The sequence below is a fragment of the Nyctereutes procyonoides genome, unplaced genomic scaffold, assembly GCF_905146905.1.
Source record: "Nyctereutes procyonoides isolate TBG_1078 unplaced genomic scaffold, NYPRO_anot_genome, whole genome shotgun sequence".
In the NCBI taxonomy this organism is placed as follows: domain Eukaryota; kingdom Metazoa; phylum Chordata; class Mammalia; order Carnivora; family Canidae; genus Nyctereutes; species Nyctereutes procyonoides.
The window spans coordinates 65,248,541-65,261,659 of NW_026575125.1; the positions used below are offsets into that span (position 1 = coordinate 65,248,541).

General features: G+C 36.2%; 1 protein-coding gene across 4 annotated transcripts in view; it reads right to left on the bottom strand.

Moving 5' to 3' along the window:
- The window catches only part of CHM (CHM Rab escort protein), a 274,974-nt gene extending 262,668 nt beyond the window's left edge, over positions 1 to 12,306 (bottom strand). For 2 of the 4 annotated variants that reach the window (XM_055337920.1, XM_055337918.1), the window contains exons 1-2: positions 12,248 to 12,303; positions 11,556 to 11,579 (exon numbers count right to left, since the gene is read on the bottom strand). In XM_055337920.1, coding sequence (XP_055193895.1) covers positions 11,556 to 11,579; positions 12,248 to 12,296 — 73 coding nt within the window. In that variant the 5' untranslated portion in view covers positions 12,297 to 12,303. Of the gene's footprint in view, positions 1 to 11,555; positions 11,580 to 12,247 lie in introns of all 4 variants that reach the window. The other 2 variants (XM_055337919.1, XM_055337921.1) reach the window with 2 other exon arrangements.
- Positions 12,307 to 13,119: the final 813 nt, after the last annotated feature.

The window sequence follows — 13,119 nt, forward strand, 5'->3', positions numbered from 1 at the left end:
CTCCTTCACCCCACCCTAACACCTCACACTCTCTCCCTCTAAAAGAAGTTTTTAAAAACCCTTAACATATTTTTGATTTAAAAAAAAACAGTAATAAAAATGCCTAAAATGCAACATAAAAACTACTTTTCATTTTCTCTTACACTGTAAATATGGTACAATGCTAAAGAAAATATTTTAATCATACATAAACTGACCCCTAACAATTTTCATTTTGCTCTGACTTTCCAGTCTTTGTCCACATGTATCCATAAGGTAGAAACTGAAACACAGAAGGGTTAAGTAATTTTTCCAAAGTCATATACTGAGTAAATAGTGAGTTAATATTGGAACTCTGGCTCAAGTCTGTGCTCTTAAGTACTATATTCTTTCAAGACATCTAAATCTCCTTATCCATCCCCATCAAGCAATCTTACGATGTAATTCCATTTCCCGAATTACTTGATTCTCAGAAATGAGTACTTTAACTAGTAGACGCAAATAATGCTAGAAAGGTATGTTCCCTTTTGTGAATTAATAAATTGGCACACAGTGTCAGCTACTAAGTGTAGAAGGAATCAAAGAAGAATCAAAGAAAAAAAATTTTGCAAGTCCCAATGAAAATACTTATTATACAAGAAGTACCTACTGATGTTAGAACTATTATGTGAATAGTTGGTATCAATGTGAGTATACACTGCCAAATTATAATACACAGATTATTCTATATCCATACAACGGAAGCATCAGATTGTCATCATTCTAATCCAGGGTTAATCTTAGCAACACTCATGGTCTATCAACCAGATATGATGTATGTTCTGGCATAATCCAACATGGCATCCAATCACTAAAGATAAATTCTAGACAAAAATTTTAACCTTGAATCCATCAAGCTTTTAGATATAACTCTTAGTTTACATGAAAAAGATAGGTCAGAGTAATAAAGTAACTGATACCACAAGGAAGAAAGCAGCCAAATCCAAGAGGTAGAACAATCTGTAGGATCACTGGTCCAGTCTTCTCAATATTTCAGTCATCATTTGAAAAAAAAAAAAAACTAAGCTAGGATAAAACAGACTTACAGGACATTAACAACCAGTAGCACATAATACTGAATTGGATACAAGTGTGTACATATCAGCTATAAAGAGTATTTTGGGGTAGGTGTTTGTAGAAAGTTAAATATGATCTGTAAACTGGAGATTAAAATGACCTGGAATGGATAGAAAAGTGAGGCTTATTGACTGAAAAAGTTGCAGAATGGAATGTACAGATGACTTTATCTAGTCATGAATGTACTTATGACATGACAAATTTCCTGGGGTGGGGGTAAAGACTTCAAAAGCTGTAAAGCAAAGGGCAAATAAATACAATTACTTTGGTAAATAGGCATAACCTACTGAAGCTGAAGATATGCAAACCTAGTATGTAACACAATTGTGTGTATGTGTATACACGTGAGTGTGTGGAGAGGGGAGGTTTACATCTGTATAGATCAGTCTCACAAGCATAACACTACAACAAAAGCAAGTCACAAAAAGAATACATACTATAGAATTCCAAAAGTTAGACAAGGGTAAAACAATATATATTTTTTAGAGATGCAAACACACATAATTAAAACACTTTAAAAAATACAAACAATACAACTTACCATAATGGTTACATCTATAAGAAAGGAAAACAGATGATAGTGATGCACAAAGGGAAGTTCTAAAGTTCTGGTAATACTCTTTTTCTTTAACTGGGTCATATATACACACCACTCACTTTATTATTATTCACTGAATTAAATATACACACACAAATTTCATTTGCAAGTATGTTATTTTATAATGAAAATGAAAGCTGTGGACCAGATCACAGGCCACACTGTACCAGTTAATTAGCATCCTGTGACCTTTCAGAGTGTTTTAATATATAATATTATTTTCAAATTTAACTATAAGCAGCTTTAAAATAGATGTCATTCTTGTAACTTTTAACTCTACTAAATGATTTTCTCAAAATAAATTTTGAGATCTGAAGTTAGAGTCCAAGAGAATAAACATATTTACAATTCTTAGTACAAAATCAAATTACTTTGCCCACTGTCTCAATTTAAAATATGTTAATTGGATACAACTTCATCAAATCAGTTATTATTCTTTTAATGTTTTTATATGTTAATTGGATACAACTTGATCAAATCAGTTATTACTCTTTTAATGTTTTTAATTACTAGGTTATATTGCATTCAACTTATTAAGAAAAAATATTTTCCCAGCAATTTGTTAACTATTTCTATCTTCTTTTTACATTCTCTGCCCATTTGTCTAAAGACCCTTGCTCTTTTTCACATAAATTTGAAGGTACTCATTTTCTGTAATTAGTCCTGTTATGAGTTGCAAATACTGTTTTCTTTTTCTTTTGGTTTTCTATTTTTCAGAGCAGATGCTACAATTTTTATATACTCAAATATTACCGTTTGTTTTTTGAGATTTCGAAGAGGAATACTTATTATTTCTCCCTAGATCAGATGACCTGATCTATTCCTACTTTATAGTTCCCACTTTGAAAGAGACTACACTGAAAGAGACACTCAAATTTTTGTCAGAAAGTCCAAAACTTGATCATATGGTAAAGAAAAATTAAATTCAACTCAATGAATAGATTATTAATTAGATCAATGGTGTTAGGATAACTGGCTGGTGATTTAGATGGATAAAAGCCCTCATACATTACAACAAAGTAAATTTCAAGTGAATTAAAAAAAGTTCTTAAAGATTTTATTCATTTATTTGAGAGAGAGCCTGACGTGGGGTCGATCCCAGAACCCTGGGATCATGACCTGAGCCACCCAGGTGCCCCAATCAAGTGAATTAAAATTTAAATGTAAAAAGTAAAATATTGAAAAACTAAGAGTAAATATTAACATCTTAGATTACTCTGGCATAACCAGGAAATTGACCTTACCCAGTGACTTCATTCAGATTTCACCAGTTTTACATATACTTGTGTTACTTTTGTTAACTGCCTTTAGAGATATGTATAGAAAGCTTTCCCTTCCAAGATAAGTAACTTGCCATTGGGGAAACTGGGTGAAGTGTATACAGGATCTTCCCATATTATTTTCTACAACTGTGTGTAGTAAGTCTACAATTAGGGGATCCCTGGGTGGCTCAGCGGTTTAGCGCCTACGTTTGGCCCAGGATGTGGTCCTGGAGTCCCAGGATCAAGTCCCACATCAGGCTCCCTGCATGGGGCTTGCTTCTCCCTCTGCCTGTGTCTCTGCCTCTCTCCCTCTTTCTCTGTGTCTCTCATGAATAAATAAATAAAATCTTTAAAAAAAATAAGTCTACAATTATCTCCAAATAAAAACTTTTAAAAAAGGACACTAGGAAGAATAATTGACACGGAATGATGTTCATGACATACTGTGAGGTGAAAAATAGGTTTTAAAACAGTATCCATGATACACTTTTATAAACACAGAAATGTAGACATATATTTATACACACAAAGTGAGAAAACTGGAGATCTCTGGGTGCCTCAGCAGTTTAGCGCCTGCCTTCGGCCCAGAGCATGATCCTGGAGTCCAGGGATCAAGTCCCATGTCGGGCTCCTTCCATGGAGCCTGCTTCTCCCTCTGCCTGTGTGTGTCTCTGCCTCTCTCTCTGTGTCTCTCATGAATAAATAAATAAAATCTTTTAAAAAGATTGAGAAAACTGGGGATCCCTGGGTGGCGCAGCGGTTTGGCGCCTGCCTTTGGCCCAGGGCGCGATCCTGGAGACCCGGGATCGAGTCCCACGTCGGGCTCCCGGTGCATGGAGCCTGCTTCTCCCTCTGCCTGTGTCTCTTTCTCTCTCTGTGACTATCATAAATAAATAAAAATTAAAAAAAAATTGAGAAAACTTCTGGAAGTATATACACAAAAGTGTTATTATTATGTTAATAATACAGCCCTCCAAGGAAAAAGATGTTACCATAGTCATTCTGTCAATTAAGATGCATCCATTGTTAAGTGCTGACAAATACTAAAAATCCTAGGAACCAAAAGAAGAGTCAACCAAAATAAGACAAGCTTCATAAACAAGACAATGAGTCCAATAACCCTGAAAATTTGCAAGTGAAGAAAATTAAAAAAAAAAAGACAAAATGGCAAACTCCAGCACCTGTACAAGCAGCCTATGTGTAACTTTTAACAATGATTTTATTTCAGTGGGAAACTATGTATCTTGAAATCAATTAATAATTCCTAGGGAAAACAGATTATCACATGAAATATGACTGTATTCTCTGATCCCATTTCTTATCATTACTTTAGTGGCTGTGATTTATTTATTTTTTTTTTGTTTTGTTTTAAGGGCTAAACACAACCAGGTCATGCAGTTTACCTTCATCAAAAGGTTTGCAAGCATCACAAATATCTTGATGCTGTAAATGATGAGTTTACACTGTAAGAATTTGTTGGCAACAGGATTTTAATGTCAACAATGGTGATTCCAAAAAATAAAGCAACTGCCAACTACAAAGCTAGGGCACATTAATATAATATTGATAGTATAAAGGCATTTTTTTCACTTGGAAGAATCCCACAAGCTCATTCTAACAACTCAGTTTTAGCTAGAACTCTGGTCTTAGCTAGAACAACTTAAGTTGACCTAGGTCAAACTTAACTTGCCTTAGGTTATATATTTGTAAAATGGAGATAACTGTATCTACCACAAACAGGGTTACTGTGAGAATCAGATGAGATTTTGCATTTCAAGAGCTAAGAATAGTACTCACATATAGCAAATATTTCTCATATATTTGTTTACCAGTGTAATGTAGATACTTAAAATAAATCTCTGTCATCTGTTTGGCTTAGATAGCTCATACCCAAGTAACACAGTTCATAGAAAAATAAGGATTAGAACTCACAAGTCAGTATGTCATGGGAATGAAAGGCAGAGCATAATGAATACAATGATATCCTAATAACAATGTAATGGGACAAAAGGTAACCACTTGTGAACATAATGTATAAACTTGTCAAGTCACTAAGTTGTACATCTGAAACTAATATAACTGCATCAACTATACTAAAATAAAAATTATTTGTAAAAGAACTCATAACTCAGCATCTTCCTAATATGCCTTTTTTTAAAGATTTTGTTTATTTATTCATGAGAGACACAGAGAGAGAGAGGCAGAAACACAGGCAGAGGGAGAAGCAGGCTCTATGCATGCAGGGAGCCCGATGTGGGACTTGATCCGGGAGTGGATACATGTGCCACCCAGGCGTCCCCCTAATATGCCTTTTATCTGTATGTAAAACCTTACCTCTTTATACTTTAGCTTGTGTAAATTTTTCTATAATAATTATTTTAAACTCATATATAGAAAAGTAGTTTTACAAATGTACTAATGTGAATGACAGTTATATGATCCAAACATTTCAAAGCAATATAAAATGATTAAAACTTCATTATCTAATAGCCATTGTAACTCAATGTGAACACTAGGCTGGACAAAAAAGATATGTTAGAATACTACTCAGAAAAAAAGTAGATGTTAATAATATTCTAAATGTGATATAAACCAAATCAGTCAAGTAGTGTTACTTAAACTCTTCGTAAAATCCAATAGAGATGAAATACTTAAACTAAGCAACCACAGTGGCCAAGATGTACCTGGTCAGTCTCATTCTCTCCCGCTCTCTCTCGGCTTTTGTTATGTTGTTTGCCCCTTGTCTCTTGTTTGCAAACTATTTTTTAAATAGCCTCAATATGATAACATGATGGCTCTTATAATCATGCTTTAGAAAAATCACTGTGATAAATTATCATCTTTTTTACACTGTCCTATAATAATTATTAGCAAAGAAGACAATAAATCGAACTTTGAAAGTATCCCTATTTTGTTGGCTACAACTAAATATCCCCAAAATGTTCCCAATCTCACTAGCATATAGATATGTTTTTTAATACATATGTTAATATAAACTGATGGTGACTTTCAGTTTATTTTATATTTAAAACCATTTATAGGGCAGCCCCGGTGGCTCAGTGGTTTAGCGCCGCCATCAGCCCAGGGCATGATCCTGGAGACCCAGGATCTAGTCCCACGTCAGGCTCCCTGCATGGAGCCTGCTTCTCCCTCTGCCTGTGTCTCTGCCTCTCTCTGTCTCTCATGAATAAATACATAAAATCTTAAAAAAAAAACATTTATATACATATCAGGTACAACGTAGCATTTCAATTTTAAAAACTCTGCATTAAAACTGAACAGCAGGTGATTTAGCATGAGTAACAGGTCAATAATATGGAATTATAATTATTTCTGTGCATTGCAATTTTATGTTAAACATGAGAATGCGATGGTGAGCAGCCATATTTAATTGCCGTGGCTTGAGTTATCCAAAACATCATGAGAACACTACAGAAAATAAGAAAATGACATGACGCATGGGAGATGAAAATGATGCTGCAGAGGGAACTCTGGTAACAGATGTCACTCTCTCTGAGGGATTGGTTCAAACTTATGATTTACAAGGATGGGTAAGCCTCTCCCAGAGTCTTCTCCAGAGTTAGGTAACTCCCTTTACTTCCCTAGGTACTGAGAGCAGAAAAGACATACTTTTCCATCAATAAATACCTGAAGAATTGCAAAGCATTTTTTGGAACACGAAAATCTGTAGGCTTTCTTTAGTTCTTCAGCACTCTTAAGCTGACAAAGAAGAGTTTCGTACTATGCCCCAAATAGGATAAATCTGTTCAAAACCTTTAAACAAAACAATATGACAAATAATTCAAGCTGATGAATGGAAGAGAATAAAAGAAAAAAGATAGAAAACCTGTAAACCCACAAGATAAGAAATCTGTTAGAAATAGTGATAATAGACAAAGGTCTTTCCTGCCAACAAGCCAATGGGAAGAAGAGAAAAATGATTCAGATACCTGAATCTTTCTGTTGCTTTCCATGGAACGCCCTTCCCAGGAAGCATTCAGGTGGTAACAGTGATGATAAAAGCACCTGGGAATGGCATTACAGGCCATTTAAATCAATTACATTTTCTGAGCACTTACTAAGCATTTTACAGGAATTATTTCATTGAATTCTCAACACAGCTCTGTGAGGTTTATTCTCATGTAGAGATGAGAAAATTGAAACTTAGTCATTAAGGGACATGTGTAAGGTGGCACAAGAGACACAGCTAATTCAAACCCAATCTGTCTCATGTCAGAACCACATCATCAATCACTACATTATCGCTATACTGCTCAAATGAGATACATACATGTCAAAGTAAATAAAATATATGGATGGTATGGCATTTGTGAAACTAATAAAGGACTTTTGAAATAACATTTTCATGACTATTCATTGTTATTCTATTATTCTCTAGACTTTAAGACTTTTTGCCCCTGGCAACACCCAAAAATATGTATATGCATATATATGTATTTTACACAGTGATCTATTACATACATATGAAATATTTGTTTTACAAAACTACATTCATCCTTACTACATGCAATATATTCTGATACATTCTACTCTACCTCTTTTTTTAATGCTGGAATTGATTTCATGACCCACGAATAGGTGGCATCTTACAATTACCACAAAAAAAAAAAAATCACAACTCAGCTCTGGACCATAGGTGCATGCATGTTTGGGAATACAGACAGAGTTAATATGGACATCCTGTCAGGTTGATATATAAACAGGTATCCTGGGAGAAGAGTAAATAAGATACATATGTGGGAAATCACTCGGCACAGAGTCTGGTACAAAGGGGTATTTGGTAAATAACTTTTCACAAAACCTCCTGCAGCACTACTATTCCCCAATATTTAGAGAAGTGAAGCTATACTACCAACATCATAAGCTTTATAGTCAATGAGCTGCCAGCCAAGGCTGATATTATGATTCTCAACCAACATCAAAGAATGAAAGCGTACTACCTACATGACCTTCCTGATGAAAGCAGCTGCTTGCAAGAAAACCTTTAATGAGCCATTTTGATACACACATTTCTTAAGTATATTAAATATTGACCTGACTCGTTAAAAGGACTATACAGAATTTAGCCTTTTCAAGGACCCAGGGTCATACTTACACAAACACAATGGTAAACTTTAGAACTGGTAGATAGGTCACCTAATTAAAATCTCCCACTTTACAGATGAACAAACTGGTGTCACAAGAGGTGATGCAATTTGCCCAAAGTCATCCAGTAGAAAGGTCAAATGATTCCCATTACACCATGCTGCCACATCTACTATTGTACTATGTCAAGCACTATCTAGCAAGATAGTTACAAGTTAGGAGCAATTCTCTTTGTAATCCCTCCCATGTTTGTTATTTTGGTTATCTCATCTCCTTCCCCATAATCTTTAGCAATAAAACTCTTAAAAAGGATCTGTTTATCATCTGCAGGAAAAAGTTTAAGCTAGCCCACTCCACAGCCCATCTCTAGGAAAGAACTCCCAAAATATAATTGTGTGGTGTACTTCAGAAAGGAAAGGGATGCAGACTGAATCCCTACGTGGTCTTCAGAGAGCAAGAAGGATGCAATGAAAAGCCCAGGTTGGCTTAAGAACAGTTCTGAGGATGTGACTATGAGGAACCCCAAATAGTCTCTGAAAATAGGCAATACAGTAAACTTTACAAAGGCAGGGACTAGGTTCTCAGTAAATGTGGGTTGAATACTCTGAAAATTGAGTGTTACTATATAAACTGGTCCCAGGCCATTTTTACCACTTGACGTAGGCTTGCAATTTAGGTGTCTCTACCCTTTCCCATTAGGATATGAACTATCACTTATGTCTAACGACATCCCCCAAACACAGCTTTTGCAGAAGCTAGTAACAGTCTCTATATCTTCTACATGGGATGTTTCTAATATGCCCTGAGCACACTGGAATTACTTCTAAAATAAGAATATGCTCTAAGTGAGGGCCTGAAGGATTCTACATTGTAAGAAGCATGCCAATATTATCACAGCTCTCCAAACTTTCAGCTTGCCCACTCTTCTGTTGAATTGTTGGCTCTGATACAGATTGCAGATTACACAGGTTGCCAGATATCACCTCCAGTGAGGTGTTATGTTACTGGGGCTATTTTTAACCTGAAACCAATGATACTTCTCTACAACCCACAAAATTATCCAGTATCTTTTTAAATGGCAAAATGTCTTGAAAATGATGACAGTGTACTCCAAACTGAAAGCCACTTTCTAAAACATCACTTATATCCAGCTTTGTCCTCTCCTTTAAGACTCTAGATGGCTCGCCTTCCTTATTCCATTTTCTTCTATATTTTTCACAGCTCAAGTACTTTTATTTCTCTGCCTTTGAGTATTTGACAAATATTTCCTGTATTTTGTAATCAGAAAGAAACAGATGTAACTAAGAAAATACATACAAAACTTTATCTTCCCATAATCTCTTCAAAACATATCTTAAGGAAAATCTTGTGATATAAAAAGTAAAAAAAAAAACTAATTAAGGACAAAGGGATTTAAATATCACCTACAGATGTTTTTACTTGAAGCAACTGTCTCTTGATATAACTAGAGCTAAATCTAAAAGAAAAATTACATTTCATAGCCTATTTCTTCATGTTTGTGATACATGCATGATTAATTCTACTTTTGTCAGTAAAATTGAATCTAAGAAATGCTGGCTTTTCCTAAGATTAACTCAAGCTAGTATTTAGTAATGAAAACAGGGATGTCTGGGTGGCTCAGTGGTTCAGCGTCTGCCTTCAGCTCAACGTGTGATCCCAGGGTCCTGGGACAGAGTCCCACATCAGGCTAACCATGGGGAGCCTGCTTCTCCCTTTCTCCTTCTGCCTAGGTCTCTACTCCTCTCTCTGTGCCTCTAATGAATAAATAAAATCATAAAAAAAAGAAAAGAAAACATATATATATGTGAGTCTCCATACCCAGTGTGGAGCCTAACATGGGGCTTGAACTCATGACCCTGAGGTCAAGACCTGAGATCAAGAGTTAGATGCTTAACCGACTGAGCCACCCAGGTGCCCCTAATGCAAACATTTTTAAGGCTATTATCAGCAAACTATTTCAGAAGAAAAGTATTCCAAATACATTAACAATAATTCAAATAATAATTGGAACCATTTAGGAAATGACTTTTATCCAATTTTTCCATTTTGATATACCTAAATACAATGCTTCACAACATAAATTTATGCAATGTGCTTGATAAACTTGAGTATGTTCACCATTAAGTGAGATGAAAAAAAGTAACTTTTAAGATTAACTTCGAATAAGTTCTTCCCATACTTTGAGAAATAATATTACTCTCACTGGAAAGTGTAAAATGAATCTTTTTCTAAACACACCAGATGCCACCTAATGCAATTTTCTGTATCACTCACAGTATCTTCCTACCTCTACCATAACAGACTCTAAAAGGATGAATATAGTCCATATTATGAACTGAACCAGAAAGCAAAGTATTTAAGAATTAACAGCATTTAATGATAGGAATTAACACTCTTATCAATTAAAATTTGAACCCAGATAAGAAAAAATCTTATAATGACTCAAAAAATTTTTAAAACACCCCAAGTTCCTAGGTAACAAAAAAGAAAGGCAATAATATAGAATTGAAGTATGGTATAACAACTATTCAAAAATGGATGTTGTTCTCGGTTTTAGGATAGACTAGAGAGAACAAATGAATCATCACTCTATTGACTCTTTCCTGCTCTCATTCAACATCTGTTTACAGCAGCTACAGCCAAGTTATCTGCAGCCATGCAGTTTTCAGACAGAATAAGAATAAACATGTCCTCACTATCCTGAGACCAATTATCCAGGTGCAATTAGAATGAGAGAATTTTTGGTTAGACAATACCTGAAAGGCTATCTATTTTACCCTGCCTGTATTTAAAAACAAGACTGAGGCTCAGAGAGATTAAGTGCCTAGCAATCCAAACAGCTATTTAAAGGCCAAGCAAGGTCTCCAAACAACTTTTCTCAGTTATTTCTATTATATGGGTTGAACCACTGATTCTCCTTCTAAGATGGAATGGGCCTTTGGAAACTTACTAGCTGTGTGATCTTGAGCACACAGCAACTATTCTAAGCTCCCCTTTTCTCTTCTGTAAAGTGTACCGAATACCTACTCTAAGCAGGCTGCTGTGAGGATTACATACAGCTTGTAAAATGCTTAGCACATCAATTAGCAAATAATTAGCATTCAAAACTAGGTAGCTATCATTTTTACTTCTGCCCTGGAAACATGGCTGCCCCTACTGTATTAATTACATTAATACACATTAATGAACATTACGTGTTCATTAATACAATGGACAGGTTCTCATTCACCAGAGCTTCTCTGACCTACCACATTATGCAAACAGGAGAAAACCCCACTCAACAACCTACTTCATCCCATCTAAAATCCACCCTTTACAATATTAAGAAAACAAAATACCAACTGCTGCCAAATGTCTTCTCCACCTGTTGTACATTGAATTTGTAAACCAGAAATTGCAGGAGATTTTTCTGGCTCCGCCCAAAACATGGAGAATAAATAATGGGAAAACAAGGGGAAGATAAGGTCACACACCTGTAATGGAATTCACAGAAGCTTCTTCTCAGCTCATTTAGTTGTGAGTAGATAGGTGGGTGACAGAAAGCAAAACGTTGTCTTTCAGCATCATAAAGCAGGAATAATGGCTACCTCAACAAAATACAATTCCCTAAGCTTTTCAACACAATAGAAAAGAATCCGTGTCCTCGTCCTAGTATATTAATAAGCACACGGGCGATAACTGGGCATCTTTCCCGAAAAACTAAGGACTAAGTTGTATCCGAGCTGCACTACACCCCAGGACTACATAAATACATGAAAACTTCCTAAGAAAGGGCGAGACAAAATGATGGGGAATATCACCCTGAAATCAACGAGGAGGGAATCATGTCGCGCCAAAGGCGTCTCCATTGGTAAAATCCCGACCTTCCATTCTCATGACACTACAAACCCACCTCCCTCTAACGAAATTACAGAATCACCCGCAGCAACCAACCTCAGCATCAGCATCGACCAGATCGACCCCTACTCAAATGGCGCTAAGTACAGTGGATCCAGCCCCTCCCTGGAGCTGCGAAGTCCCGCGCTGACTCAACACTACCTCACTTCCTTCCCATCCTCCCTCCCTTCCTCAACCCCTAGTATTTCTCCCCAAGCCTCGCCATGGCAGAGAAGGTAGTAAGGAGACAGATTTCCTACACTTCGTTAGGGGAGTACCAGAGCCATACCCGTCCCTATTACGATCACATCAAACTCCGAAGGAAGATTATCCGCCATCTTGAAAGGAAACGTGTCATGTGACTATTGCTTGTGGAAATGAGATCTAGTAAGGCATTGCCCTTGTAAAAGACGGAAGGAAAAACAATGCATTCTGGATATTGTAGTTCGTGGGTGACCGATCCAGGTAGGCGGCTACATTTTATTTGAAATGTTTACGTGAATGTTAAAAGCGCAATTTATTTTCTAGGCTGAGTGTAGTAGCGCTTTTAGCCTGGAGGTTTGGGGGTAGTAATGAGATGGAGATTTTTACTCCGCTAGATAGGATGAATGTGAAAACCTGGGTTGTTTTTTTTTTTTTTTTTTCCCATGAAGCAAGAATTGTTGGTTTATATGAAGGCCGGACTGAAATTGAAAGAGGATTGCTCTGTGAACAAAGGAAATTTTCATCGCGGCCTGGAAACTTGTTTACCCCCCCGTGTGTGTGTACTTTCGTTTTGTCCCCTTGAAGCATAATTTTTCACACCAGCCCTTTCAAACTATCCCGTATCTTTTTAGTCTCCGTGTCTCCCCAATGAAAACCCACCAAAAAACCTCTTGCCTTAGTTTTGTCACAATGAAACCTAAATTGCAAATGTATTTGTTCTAGTTAGTCCAAGCAGCCACCCGGCAGTATATTTTTACGAAATTAGCCTTTCTCTACAGGACGGAAAAAAGATATGAAACATAATAGTTGCTTGATAAGCATTTAAATGGTTCTGAGTTTGGTTTTTTAGACGTATACAAGGAGTCCATACAAGATTTTTTTTTTATTCATAAGAGACACAGAGAGAGAGGCAGAGACACAGGCAGAGGGAGAAGCAGGCTCCACACAGGGAGCTGA